Source organism: Zymoseptoria tritici, chromosome 1 (assembly GCF_000219625.1).
Source record: "Zymoseptoria tritici IPO323 chromosome 1, whole genome shotgun sequence".
Lineage (NCBI taxonomy): Eukaryota > Fungi > Ascomycota > Dothideomycetes > Mycosphaerellales > Mycosphaerellaceae > Zymoseptoria > Zymoseptoria tritici.
In genome coordinates this window covers 4227452-4241317 of record NC_018218.1, presented here as the reverse complement: position 1 = coordinate 4241317, position 13866 = coordinate 4227452, and the positions used below count along the sequence as shown (strand labels likewise).

Below are 13866 nucleotides of genomic sequence, written 5' to 3'. Positions count from 1 at the left end.
GATCTGATTGGCTACAGCGACGCTAAATACGCAGGTAACCGGTCTAATAGCAAGTCAATTGGAGGCTACGTCTTTACTATCGGTAGCACAGCAGTTAGCTGGAGATGCAAGAAACAGACCACTGTTGCTCTCTCGACTGCAGAGGCAGAATACACCGCAGTTCACTACGCAGTAAAGGAATCCCTCTGGTTAAAGAACATGACCACCTACTTTAGATCCCCGAAGGAAAAGACGATAATCCGAGTCGACAACATGCCAGCGATTCGCATCGCTAACAACCCTGAAATGCATGAAAAGACCAAGCACATTAGGGTATAGTTCTATTTTACGAGGAGCGAAGTCAACAAAGGAACCGTCGAATTAATACACATTCCTAGACCGGAGAACACCGCGGACATCTTTACTAAGGCACTGCCACAGAAGACCTTCGAGAAGCATGCAATTGGCATGGGCCTCGTTGGAATAAGAGAAGGACGAACGAGAAAAGAATTGATTCGCATAACTGGCGCAGACGACGCAACTGTGCGGACATTTCTCGGATACCTTGCAAGGATAGATGAGATCCACCGTACTGCAGACCTTAAAGAAGTCTTAAAAAGCGCAGAAACTTTATAACCAGGCGACGTCTTAAAACTCACCTACACACAACAAATACAAACACACACGCACACACACACACACCTTGATACTAACATCGCAGACATAAACCGACCGCAGCGACGCTTCGAAGAGCGCGACCCTGCCCTTATACTAACTGTACGATTAATCGTTGGAGACATCCACGATGTCTTACCCGATTCGCTTAACGATGTCTTAACATTAAAGGGAGATCTATCGAATTTGGAGGAATGGAAAGCGGACGTTTGCTACCTAATACAAAACATCTCTGCAGAGCTCTTTGATCTGTTAGAGCCTGGAGGAGGACGACCACCGGCGGACGTTTTATCATTAGAGATGATAAACGACGACTACCGCTGGAATCGATTCTGCTTTAAGCAGGAGTGCTGGAACCAACGAAACCGACTATTTATCACTATCCTACGACGCACTACGGATCCCTCGATACACGACAACTTCAACACCTTGAATGCGCACAACTTGATAAAGGCGATCACAAACCGAACTTTCACACACCCGACATTTAAAGAAGGCACAAGGAGGACATTAAGAGACCTTAGGGCTTAATTAAAAGGAAGAGAATGGGCGGATCACTAGATACACGAGATCGAGGAATTCGAGGGCCTGGATATCGATAAATGATCGAGGAGATGCTGTACTCTTTTCCCTCAAAGTCAACCGAGGGTTTTTAACGAGACAGCCGGATACTAGTTAAGTGGGAGTTATTAGCGTTTTCAGGCCGATATCGTTTGAGTGGGAGTGTTACAATATAGCATTGTGTCATGCATCCGATATCGGTTATCGGTCATGGTCTATATATATGGCACTGCAGGTAGTAGTCAGAAATCTAATCACTTTTGGCTCTAATCTTCAACAAGACTGCTCGGTACTGTAGGAATTAGCGCCTCGCAGCTGTGGGCTGGAAATTCGATATGTATGTCTCGGAAATGCAGCGAGGCGTCAGGCTGTTTGCTGGTTGCTCTACTTGTGCGAATTGTGGTACGTGGTACTCACAAGATCGAGAAAGTGTTCATGAGACATCTTCGCTGATATATAGACTAAGTGCAACGCCGGTCCGGGATGCATCAGCGGCAACCCTAGTTGCTCTTGCCAGTGGCGTGAAGACCGGGCTTTCGAGGAAGACGACGTGCTGCTGGTCACAGGCAATCGTCAACTATTGTCCGACGCTTGCGATCAGCTTGCTGTGGAGGGTCCAGTATTGAGCGAGTCCAGTGGGCGCCTCTCTCGATGCCGTCGAATCTGACCGTGCAGGTGACGTCTTTAGCATGCTAAGTCGCGGATCTTCAGCCGTGGAAGACAAAGACTTGACAACGCAGCCGAACAGTTTCGATCGCTCAGATGGCTCGAGCTGCGTGGAATCGTTCACGGGATGGCTCGGGAGGACTGTACTGGACTCGTCCAAGCGACGTCGTCTTCACTCTGAACGGCCAAGTCAGAGCTATAGTCCTTTCTTGCGCAGCGATGGAGGAACGAAGTGTCTCGTTGCCGTCAAAGTGCTGCACTTGTTCCTTTCCACAGCTCAAGACTTCAGCATCTTGTTGCGCTTCTCTCTCCGCTTCAGACGCTCGACACGCTTCTTGTGCATCTTCTCCGCCATCTTCTCATATCGCTCCTTCTCCTCCTTCGCGGCTCGGCGGTCCTTGATGGCTGTGATTCTCCTCTGCAGGTAAGTCAGTAATAGTCGCATACAAGCTGTATGACATGCCAACGTACCTGGCGCTCTTCCTCCTTCTCTTCCTTCATCTCTTTCTCAATCTTCTTCACCTCCGCCGCCTGCGACTCCCGCGCCACACGCTTTGCATAGCTTGTCTGTCCGGCGGTAGGACGAAAAGCCTTCTTCGTCTCATGCCATTGCTTTCCATTCACCCGGAGTCCGGAGGCTTGCGCCGTCTTCGCTGCCTCGCCAGACGGCGGCGCCGCGGTCGCAGAGGTGGCAGCCATGTTCAGCGAAAGTGTTGCAGGAGTGTGGGTTTCGTCGTGGTTGAAAGAAAGGTAGATCTAAATGAAGGAAAGCTGATCTTACCTCCGACCAAAAAGTTGGGCTCTTCGGATTTAACCTCTAGAGCTCCGAGAGCTCATCAATTTTTGATGAAATTTGACTCTATATATTGATGAGCCTGCAGGACCAGACCGCAAGCGAAAGTGGGAGGGAAAAAAAACTCACCCCGCGTCACCGCTTCTTGATCAGCGCGGGACTAAATCAATAAAAGCCTCATCCTGCAATCCCCACGCACTTCGTTCCTCTCCAAGCCGACATCGCACAACATCGTCCATGAACGGTCCGCCCGTGAGATCGAAGAGGCTTGAATTGGAATAATGCTCCCGCGATAGCATCGACACTCACTTCACTTCACGCCTTCCTCCGCGCGTGAAAGTTGAACCGCTCAAGGAAAGAACCCCCACAAACAGACCTCCGATGGATGCAAAGGCAGCCTCGCCCAACCTCGTGCAGAAGCCGACCGACACCGTCCCCGTCGAGCCCACCGCTGCCACGAGCCAGGGTATCGAAGCCCTCAAGGACATCTCCTACGGCTCCTTCGCCGGCACAGTCGGCAAAATCGTCGAGTACCCCTTCGACACGGTCAAAGTCCGCCTGCAATCGCAACCCGATCACCTCCCTCTTCGCTACACTGGACCGCTCGACTGCTTCCGACAGAGTATTCAGCAAGGTGGTGTGCGCAATCTATACCGCGGCGTGAGCGCTCCCCTATTCGGTGCCGCAGCGGAGACAGCGTGTCTGTTTTGGGCGTATCGTCTGGCACAAGATGTGTTGCGGGCAACAGTGTGGAAGGGACGTGATATCGAGGAGAAGTTACCGCTTGGAGCCTTGGTCATGGCCGGAGCGATGTCAGGCGGTGTGACTTCATTGGTGCTCACGCCGATTGAGCTGGTCAAGTGCCGCATGCAAGCACCGCTGCAAACTTCGATGGATGCCACTCTCGGACCGCGAGTCGGACTGTCGTCAAAATCCGTCAGCCCTTTTGCGGTGATTGCGGATGTACATCGAAGAGAAGGTCTGCGAGGATTCTGGCGAGGGCAGTTTGGGACATTGCTTCGAGAGACGGGAGGCAGCGCGGCATGGTTTGGATGCTACGAGACCTTCTCGCTGATGTTCAAGAAGCAACTGAAAGATCCGCAGAACGACTCCTTACCGATCTGGCAGCAAATGGCCTCGGGAGCGGTCGCGGGCATGGCGTACAACTTCCTCTTCTTCCCCGCGGATACGATCAAGAGTAAGATTCAGACGGGAGAGTTGAACACAAGGTCGACATTTGGAAACGTGGGCAAGGAGCTGTATCGTGCGCATGGGCTGAAGGGGTTGTATCGAGGGTGTGGCATCACCGTGGCGAGGAGTGCGCCTAGTTCGGCGCTCATTTTCACGATTTACGAAGGTTTGAGGACGATGTTTGGATGATGTGATAGACTGGAGCATGTATAGAGCTTTTGGAGGACTTGCATCGCATGGCATTTGCATGGCGGACGGCGTTCCTTGGGCCGCTCCTTACTTTTTTTGTGGTCAGCTTTTGGACCGAGGCATGAGATAAAGCTCCAGGTCCACAGCGAATTGGAATGAAGAGATGCCGATGTCGTTCTATTCAACTCGTGCATGACATGACTACAGTTCATCCCTGAAGAATTCCTCCTGGCTACCCTCCTGCTCGGTCTCCTCTTCTTCCTGCTTCGGTCTGGGGTTTGAGTCTTGCTGCCGCGCGTGCCCCTTAACGTCTTTCCGCTTGCCCGCCGCTTTGCCTTCTGTCAGCTTGCCCGGTTCTTTGCCTTCTTTCAGTTTGACCGGTTCTTCGACATCTTTCTCCTGACCTTGCTGCTGCTCCTTCTTCTCAGCCTTGACTGTGCCCTCCTGCGAAGCAGGCTTTTCATCGTCGTCAGAGCCAACAATTGCACGATACTCTCTCCCAGCAGGGGTATCCACGACATCCAGCTTCCACTGCTCCCCTTTCGCATACTTCTCAAGTTCCTTGCGGAGCTTCTCCACGGCTTCCATGTCTGGTAGGCCCAATTTCTTCAGATCTTCTTTGCTCAGCATCTTGCCGTCCGACGTAGCCAACGTCTCCACATACACTCCACCTCCTACTTCGTATCAGCATACACGACATATAGATGATCCCAAAGCTCGCGATTACTTACCGACAATTGAAGATTTCTCGATCTTCTTCCCTGGCGGCACCAATGCATGTCCGCCTACGATGATATCGCCGACAGGAAGAGGTGGCGGGAAGACCGATCCTCCAAGAGGATCGGCTTCATCTTGCTCTTTTATTTCGCGTTCCATGTCCTTGACTTCTGCGAGCTCGTGCTCGTAGGCTTCGACTTCATCATCACTCAGAATCGGCGAGCAGGAGACAGTATTTGGCTGATCCTTTTGCGGTGGCTGGAAGGCGACGTCGTTGCACAATCGCGGTGTTTGGATCACCATGAGATATGCGCAGGTGCTCGTCTCTTTGATGAGGGATATGCGATCGGCGGACTGTGGGTTGCAATGGTACTGTACTCACGTTAGCAATCTTGCTTTCAGTGATCGAAAGAGCAACTTTCAACAACGTACCTGAATTTCAATTACCCGCTCCTTGCCTGTCAGGTCGCAGCGGGTACCTCCACCGAGCGTCTGCACCAAATACCTGCTCTCGCCATGCTGCACCAGCTCGCCATGTCCTCCCCGTGTCCGCTTCCCACCGCTCTTATCTAACGCGCTTCCACGCTCCGACGTCTCGTCTTTGTGATCGTCCTCATCCTCAGCGCCTTTGCTATATGTACCAAGCGTGAAGCCTGGAATAGATGGGTCCTCCTGAGGAGGGTAATTCGGCACGCCTCGTGCCAACGGTAACTGGTGGAACTGCTTTACGCCCTGGTTGTAGCAGAATCGATAACTCCACCAGCCTCCAATGAAGAAGATGCAGCTGTCTTCCATGCCGCTCAAAAGTTCCCATCCGCGGTCTGTCGCTCGTGCCAGCTCCTTCTCCTCCTCTGCTTTCGTTTGCGTGTCGTTCACATTCGGTGTTTCTTCTTTCTTCTTCACAATCGGCACCTCGCACAGCCAACTGTGGCCGTCTAGTACAAGGCGCTCGTATTCGACGGGTTGAGGTTCAGCAGGGTCGCCATCGGTAGTGGAGCCAAGCCGTTGTTGCAGCTCGTATTGCTCTTTCTGGTGCTCATGCCGCAAATGGTCGTGAGGCTTCCCGTTGTTGGAGAGCTTTGAATGCGCTTCCGCTTCCGATGTCCATTCGTCCTGAAATCGAACCTCGTACTGTGGGAAGGCGAGCAGATCATCTTGTACGCTGAAGCTGTGTTGCGACGCGGAAGCCAGTAATACGGCGGCTCGCAACACCGCTGGGAGTGCTAGTAGGTATCTCATTGTGCCGGTAGTCGATTCGACCACAACTCGGGTCGCTGATCCTGCGGAGGGTGTACGTTCATGTCATTGCGTGGTTGAAAGTGTCGTCGTTGCGGCGAGCTGTCAACTTCCGGGCCCCAGCTCTTCCAGGGTCTCCGTCTCCAGTCGGCACCATCGCTCCGCTATATCTTACCTTACCTCCGATATCTCAGTTAACGCCGCCTCGAAATCGGACATCATGATGAAAACCACTTTCGCCCGGCGAACCAGGTAGAAGTGAGTCATTGCAAAGATCAGAGGCTGAGACCGAGTGCTGCTACTGGCTCCTTCAGCGGGAAAAGTTAGCTGTCGTGCCTGCTCTACGATAGAGGAGAGTTACCTCGCTGTTTCCTCCCCGCCAAGCATGATCGCATCGCATCTACTAGCAACTCTTCCGGTTCAGCATGAGAGAAGGATTCAGTCCTCTCTTGACCACCAACTTCTCCCACCCATTGCGCAGACTGTCCGGCGTCTTCGTCGCATCCATCTCTCGTCGTCGCTTCATCAATCGCACACTGCCCAGGAGATAGCACCACGGCGACTACCAGCCTTCAAGGACAACGTTCAGCCGCGCCAACGAGCTCGAGGACGACATATCAACGCGCGCGCATATTGAACAACTCCGCCAACGCCTTCCTGGCGTCCTTCGAGACTTGCTACTTTAAGGGAGCTAGCTCTAAACTCACTCTCGGGCGTCCTCGTCGCGACACAATCGCCGGCGCAATCCGACTCCCACGACCAGCCTACCAACTCACACAATGCCGGGTCCGACACAACCCACTCCGCCCTCTTCTCACTCCTCCAATGCCGGTCAATCTCCGGATGGCCATTCCCACCGTGTTGTGCGTAAGCGAAACCGCATCCCGCTCTCATGTGCTCCGTGCAGGCATCGTAAGCTGAAGTGCAATCGTGGACACCCATGCGACAATTGCACGAAACGTGGAGATATAGGCGCATGTAACTATGCAGCCCCAGGGAATCGCAGAAAGACTGCCGCAAGCAGCGCAAACGCTTCGCCCGACGACATGCAGAATCGCATCGACAGACTCGAGGGACTGGTTCTATCTTTAATGACCAGCGGACCACAATCTGGATCGACAGCTGCGGCGCAAGCAGCAATTCAGGGGAGTCGGAGCAACAGTCTGAGTACAGGATCAGATCTGAGGCTGGATCCAGGCGGCGCAGATCTGATCGTAGAAGAGACGGAAGGTAATGGAGAGGATGAAAGCGAGCTGGAGAACATATCTCACGGCATTGGCATCATGAAAATGGACAACGGAAAGGCCATGTACGCCAGTGACGCTCATTGGTATGCATATTTTATACTACACTAGTCACTAATCATCTGACTAACGCTTTTGGCAGGTACGCGATCTTGGGTGAAATCTCAGAAGTCAAGAAGTACTTCGAGAGTCACAAGGACGACTATAAACAGCAGATGGCAAAAGTTCAGGCTGCCAAATCGGCAGGAAATACCGGTGCCGCATTTCTGCTACAAGGTCTAGCACCGATGGACAGGAACGACATTCTGGCAGCGTACCCAAACAAAGCAGACGCTGACCGTTTGATTGCGAGATATTTCAACGCATACGACCCTTCAGTCCACATCATACATGGTCCTTCTTTTCAAAAGCAATACGATCAGCACTGGCTGAATCCGAACGAGACTGGTGTCCCTTGGCTAGGACTCTGCTTTGCCATGATGACCCTGGCGTTGCAATCGTATAACAGAGCAGGTGATGAGCCTCCGGAATATCGTGGGAGGTCGCTTGAGCTGTCGCATCAGTACAGAAAACTGACTGCACAGGCTTTGATCTTGTCCGATCTTACGCAAAGCAATCCGCAGACATTGGAGACCCTGGTGCTTCATGTCCAGGCAGAGTACGGTCGCAGCAAAGATGCCGAACCAGGGGTCCTGTTAATGACTGGTCTTTGTGTGAGGCTAGCCATGCGCATGGGCTATCACAGAGATCCGGGACCACATCCAGCCATCACACCATTCCAAGGCGAGATGCGACGGAGAGTTTGGACGTTTGTACGACAATGCGACCTGCTCATTTCTTTCCAATTCGGCCTCCCTGCGATGATCAAGTGCGATCACATGGATACTGAAGTTCCCCGCAACCTCTACGACGACGAGCTCTTCGAAGACATGAAGACGCTGCCACCGTCACGGCCGGCGTTTGAGGCGACCCCGATGTCCTATATGATCACAAAATCGAAGATGACGTTCCTGTTCGGTCGCATCGTGGAGCGCTCGCAGTCCGTGTCGAATCCGCTATCGTATGACGAGACGCTGAAATTTGATGCTGAGCTGCGGGAGGCGAGGTCACAGCATCCGCCGCTGCTTCTCATGCGCTCGTTCCAAGAATCGGCTCGCGATCCGGCCAACTTGATCATGCAGCGATTGGGCCTAGAAATGGTTTACCTGCGATCGCTCTTCGTCTTGCACCGACGCTTCATCGCAAGAGGCCGAGAGAATCCGAGATTCGCCTACTCCCGGCGGACGTGCATTGATGCCTCGATGGAGCTCCTCCATCATCAAGCCACTTTGCATCAGGAGTCTCAGCCTGGCGGTCGCCTGCGATCTGTCAAGTGGTATATAAGTTCCCTAACGACTCACGACTTCATGCTGGCCGCCATGTTAGTATGCCTGGATCTGTACCACAGCGCTGAGGCAGAGCGCAAGTGCCGCACTCCATCAAGCGGACCGAATTCGCCACAAACACCCGAGCAGTATGATGAGGGCCGCCGCGAACAAATGATGCAGGCAGTAGAGCACTGCATCTCGATCTGGGAGTCTGTCCGCAACGAGAGTATAGAAGCCTACAAAGCTTCATCCGCCCTGCGCGTCATGGTCGAGAAGTTGAAGGCCCATACCGATTGGCAAAAGACCCAGACACGACAGCCGCACCAAGTGCAAGACAAACCAGCTTATCCTTCGCGCATCCCCAGCTACAACATGTACACCAGCGGCAACATCCCCGATACGAATACTGACGACCTACCGCCTGAGCAATCCGCTGCCATGACGCTCGGCATGCTCTCCTCCGGCGGCCTTTCGCCAGGTCCTGGTTTTGGCATGAACATTAATCAAATGCCCCCCTCGAATGAGAACAAGCAATCGCAACCCTACCCAGCTGGCATGGCCGCTCTCCTCAACGATCCCATGGCAGCCCGCACCGGCCTGACACCACAATACGAACCGAATAGCATGTCCATGGGCGGGGCAGCAAGTCCCATGACGCAGCTGCTCAATGGTCAAGGTGGGAACTTCATGATGGAGGGCGACATTGATTGGGTGAGTCACACCTTCCGCTTGACACTCCCAGCCACTAACAAATATCATCATAGGGCGCCTGGGACTCGTACATTCAAGGCACAGGAGCGGCAGGTCTCGATAACACGCAAATGTGGCCCATGAACCTGGACCTGGCGATGGATACCGGCGGACAGCCAGGCCAGCAGCACAACGGGACCAGTGGGCTTGGTCCGGGAGCAGTATTCATGGAGGCGCCGGGTGGAGGTGGCGGAGGTGGCGGCATGTTGTGAGGAGACACAGCGATCTCGCAACCAGGACAATGATGAGCATATGATTTGACGTAATGAAGCGCACTGCAATTCGTGCCAAGGCCAGGACTACGCAAGGAAAAGTTCGATGGAATCTAAAGTAGGGAGAGATGATTGCATGACTATCACGACTAGACAGATTGGCGTGTCATGAGACCAGACGTGGTGGTAGCGGACTTGGAAAGGTTGTAGTGCGGATAACCAGACATCTTGACTCCTCTCGGTTTTCGAGCTTGGAGCTCCACATAAGGGTGGTTCTGTGGTCTCCATTCATGCTGTACAGCGACTGTGAACGCTAACGCTGTGCTAAAAGAGCAGCGTCAATGTAATTCACCTCCCACACGACTCGAGCATCTGTCTCACACAGAGCCTCGTTTCGACCCCTTGCCCTCCTCTTCCACAGTCTTCTTCACGCCCTTGACAAACGCCTCGACCGCCTCGCCTCCACCCAGCGGCATGCTCCCATGCTTGATCATACCTCCATTCTCAACCTTCAATCCGAGCGCCTCGCCAATCATCGGCAACCCACCATCCCTCAACGCCACCGTCAGCGACGCCAAACTCTGCTGTAACTGAGGCGAGCGCAGAACACGGTTGATGACGGTCTTCTTCTGCTCTGTGGAGAGCGCCTCGATCGCGGCTTGAGCGGCTGCAGGTGTTGATTCTGCCGCGGACGTCGATGAGTCGGATTCCTGCGCGAGGAGGAAGAGTTCGGGTGGCAGCAGGGTGCAGAGCTCGTCGATCTGTGCTGGGATGGCGGTGGAGATGTAGGAGGTTGTGGTTGAGGAGGGAAGGAGATCGGAGAGGGTGGTGAATGGCTTGTCGGCTTGTTGTTGTTGGGACTGAGAGGCGGAGGCTCCAGTCATACCAGCGCCGCCATTGAGGGATCTGAGGAAGTTTTGGACGACGTCGTCGGTGTCGCGGGGTCTAGCTGGTCGAAATATGGTCAGCACATTCCTCCATGTTTCAAGTGTGCAGCCAAACTGGAACTGAGATCAAGCACGACCAAGCTGGCAGACATGAGCATATACGGCAGCGAAACATTGCAAGCATCTTGATTCAAAGTACTCGCATCCTGCCGAGTCTCGATATGCGCCTTCGCTCTCTTTTAATGCTTGTCACATGCAATGCTCTTCAACGTGATGTGCCCGCTTGTCTACCACTTGACCGTGCTGCGCCTGAACCCATCATGAACATGCAGAAGGAATCTTTGCGAATGCACTTACGCCCTGCCACCATCCTCTCCTCCTTCTCTGCTCGCCTCGCCCTCCGTTCGAGGGTCTCCACCTGTAGCATCTTGTCCTGCACCTCCCGTCTCGTGACGCTCCAGACCTGAGCCGCCGTCCAGATCCATCAAGTCATCGTTGTCGCCGTCATCGCCGCCACCGCCTGCCCGCAGATCCGCGATCTCGCCATCCACATCAACGTCCTCGCCCTGCAACAGTGCATCGATGATCTGTCCCAGCCTCTGATCCCGTTGACTGAACCAACTGAGATGCCCTGCCCGTGACTGACTCTTGCTCTGCATCCAAAAGAAGTACTTCTGACTGCTGGAGGTGAATTTGAGGACGAAGATGCGGCCGTTCGTAGGCGAGTGGAGGTCTTCTGCGCCTTGTTGTTTGACCAATGGGTAGAAGTGGCCGTCTTGAGGAAACATGATCAGGTCGAGGTCAGGTTCGGTCGATGGTGCCGAGCGTGGCCGCCAGCAGAAATGTAGCAGGTCATCTTCGGAGTAGATGTAGAGGTAGCCTGCAGTGCCCTTGGGTGTGACTTTGCGGCCGTGAAAGTCGCAGAGACCGGCCTTGAATGTGATGAGCGGTGCTTCCGCCATGGTGTTGTGTGCGAGAGGTATGCTTGTCGATGCGATGGATGAGTCGTTGTGGAGCTGGTGGACAGTGTTGATGAGCTCGTGAAGTGTTAGGTTAGATGCCAAAGCTTCCGTGCTGCTCGACGTCAATCAGCAGCTTGTGTTCAAGCCTGAGGCAACAAAATCTCGCCAGTACCATATATTCGCCGTTCCATGGGCTCCCGCGAAGCCGCAGCAGAACCACACCCACGCCAAGACACGAATTTGACGACACCGGATGAATCTTGGAAGGTCAGTCTTATTTCGACACTTCACTACTAACCCACATTCTCGATTTTCTGGTACGCGCACACACCGAACACCACACCGAAACCGATACACGATACAGACTGCTAACCTGCAGTAGCCGGCCACATCATACACAATGTCGGGCGTCAAGAAATTCCAAGGTGGTGAGAGGACGGTGACTCCTGCCGACCAGCAGGCCAGCAAATACTACCCGGCCGAGGACGAGTCGCAGCCACGAAAGGTACGGATACACTTTGGTCAGACGCGGAAGGAATGGACAGAGGGAGGAGATGGAAATTCAATGGCGACTGCGGTGGAATGCATCAGAGCAGACACTAACACCGAATTGCGCAGACCCGCAAGACTCTTCGACCATACAAGCCCCGCGAGTCGCTCAAGCCCGGTACCGTCCTCATCCTCCTCGCTGGGCGCTTCCGTGGCAAGCGCGTCGTCCTCCTCAAAGTCCTCGATCAGGGTGTTCTCCTCGTTACCGGACCATTCAAGGTCAACGGGGTTCCTCTCCGCCGCGTCAACGCCCGCTATGTGATCGCCACCAAGACCACCATCCCAGTTGAGGGCATCGACTCTGCGACCATTGACAAGGCTTCCGGCGAGAAGTACTTCGCCCGCGACAAGAAGGCCGACAAGAAGGGCAGCAAGGAGGCTTTCTTCCAGCAGGGTGAGAAGCCAGCCAAGAAGGAGGTTGCTGGTGAGCGCGCGGAGGACCAGAAGAAGGTGGACAAGGCTCTCTTGTCGGCAATTAAGAAGGAGCCTCTGCTCCAGGGATACCTCAGCACCAACTTCAGCTTGAGGAAGGGTGACCGGCCGCACGAGATGGTGTTCTAGATGCAGCAGCAGTGTGTGCGGGAGGGATGGAACTCATGGCAATGGCGCATGCGGTCCTGGCGTTGAGTTGAAATAGTTCTTTGCGTCGCATAGACGTGGTTGCAGCATCAATCATCCTGCTGGCTGAATGAGAAAACTTCACAAACGCACACATACGCAACCGATTGATTCTCATCTACTACGGATGTGCTGATTGAATCGATATCGCTAGGATCGGGCAATGCGACATCACGTCTTCGGTCCTACAGGCAGCCCAGGCACCACTTGACATCTATCTATGCCAGGGCGATGCGATTACGCTAACATCCTCTGATGGAATCGCCAAGGATGCGCCACAGAATGGAGGACGATTTACACTGATCAGGTAGATGCAAAGTTCACCTTAGCAGGATAGTTGACGAGAGCTTCCTGTTCCTCGCGTGGAACCAACCCCAAGGCCACTGCTTGCGGTCTCTTCCCATCAAACCTCCGATTCTGCACACTGTTGGCATCAATCATACCATCATGCATTCCCTCGCACCGCATTGAACGGCAGGTGGAGAGGAGCTTTGTTCACTGAGCTAGACTGCTGTCGAAGACTCGCCGGCCTTTTCGTTGACTTCGTACGGCTGCCACCAGTCGCCCTCGTACTCGGAACCCGGACAGACAGCGCGCATACGACTTGCCTCTACCCTCGACCTCGCATAACGCGGATGGTCACCCGCCGAGGTGCGCTCTGTTTCATCAAGCTTGACCATGCTTAGCGCTAAATTCCCCCTCGAAGGTTCCAAAAAGTGAGGCAAAGCTCATACTGTACACGCAACGATCGCACACCACGACGCAGTCAATGACGCCTCAACAGCAGGGCACCGCCCAACGGACGAGCACTCAATGCCTGCAATGCGGGGCAAGCCTGCTACCAGCGTGGTTGCAACACGTCATGTCGATGTAGTTTACAGCTACCTTGACAACAAGGCAACCCCGAGTTCAAGAATGCGTACCTACGCTTAGGGCGCTGTGTGTCAAAGCTCCCCCAGAACTTCCATCCACCAAAGTGGCGTAATGTGCCGTCGAAATCGAATCACTTCGCTGACGCTTCAACAACAGGGTGATCGCAAGCACGGCCATCCAATGTCTGAGCTGAGTGGAGTCCATCAACGATCTCCTCGGTCAACCTGATCGTTCTCTTGGACCTGCGCTGTCAAGGAACCGATGTCTGCATCTATGTCGTCGATGCGCTCAATCGCATCTCGAAGGTATAAGACTGTCGCATTGTCCCCTCTTTGCACCTTTTTGACTTCAAGCAAAAGCAGCTCCAGCATTCTCGTTCTCATCCATTTTCTCAGGT

At 53.8% G+C, this 13866-nt stretch overlaps 6 protein-coding genes across 6 annotated transcripts; 3 read left to right on the top strand and 3 right to left on the bottom strand.

Annotated features, from left to right (window-relative positions):
- Window positions 1-1930: 1930 nt before the first annotated feature.
- MYCGRDRAFT_107493 (uncharacterized protein) lies at window positions 1931-2602 on the bottom strand (the record flags this gene model as incomplete). Its single annotated transcript, XM_003856500.1, has 2 exons — window positions 1931-2299; window positions 2353-2602. 2 exons carry the CDS (start codon window positions 2578-2580, stop codon window positions 2159-2161), a joined length of 369 nt encoding a protein of 122 aa, XP_003856548.1.
- Window positions 2603-2924: 322 nt separating this feature from the next.
- Window positions 2925-4054, top strand: MYCGRDRAFT_107492 (uncharacterized protein; the record flags this gene model as incomplete). The annotated part of the gene is made up of 1 exon (XM_003857085.1): window positions 2925-4054. One exon carries the CDS (start codon window positions 3056-3058, stop codon window positions 4052-4054), a length of 999 nt encoding a protein of 332 aa, XP_003857133.1.
- Window positions 4055-4221: 167 nt separating this feature from the next.
- MYCGRDRAFT_102744 (glucosidase II beta subunit-like protein) lies at window positions 4222-6054 on the bottom strand (the record flags this gene model as incomplete). Its single annotated transcript, XM_003856499.1, has 3 exons — window positions 4222-4728; window positions 4786-5143; window positions 5204-6054. The coding sequence occupies 3 exons, from the start codon at window positions 6008-6010 to the stop codon at window positions 4256-4258; spliced, it is 1638 nt and encodes a 545-aa protein (XP_003856547.1).
- Window positions 6055-6786: 732 nt separating this feature from the next.
- On the top strand, window positions 6787-9580 carry MYCGRDRAFT_89814 (fungal specific transcription factor; the record flags this gene model as incomplete). Its single annotated transcript, XM_003857086.1, has 4 exons — window positions 6787-6874; window positions 7004-7337; window positions 7394-9329; window positions 9383-9580. 4 exons carry the CDS (start codon window positions 6787-6789, stop codon window positions 9578-9580), a joined length of 2556 nt encoding a protein of 851 aa, XP_003857134.1.
- A 1200-nt stretch (window positions 9581-10780) lies between these two features.
- On the bottom strand, window positions 10781-11478 carry MYCGRDRAFT_102741 (uncharacterized protein; the record flags this gene model as incomplete). Its single annotated transcript, XM_003856498.1, has 1 exon — window positions 10781-11478. One exon carries the CDS (start codon window positions 11427-11429, stop codon window positions 10821-10823), a length of 609 nt encoding a protein of 202 aa, XP_003856546.1.
- Window positions 11479-11727: 249 nt separating this feature from the next.
- On the top strand, window positions 11728-12683 carry MYCGRDRAFT_102740 (60S ribosomal protein L6; the record flags this gene model as incomplete). The annotated part of the gene is made up of 3 exons (XM_003857087.1): window positions 11728-11746; window positions 11812-11934; window positions 12048-12683. The coding sequence occupies 2 exons, from the start codon at window positions 11830-11832 to the stop codon at window positions 12537-12539; spliced, it is 597 nt and encodes a 198-aa protein (XP_003857135.1).
- Window positions 12684-13866: the final 1183 nt, after the last annotated feature.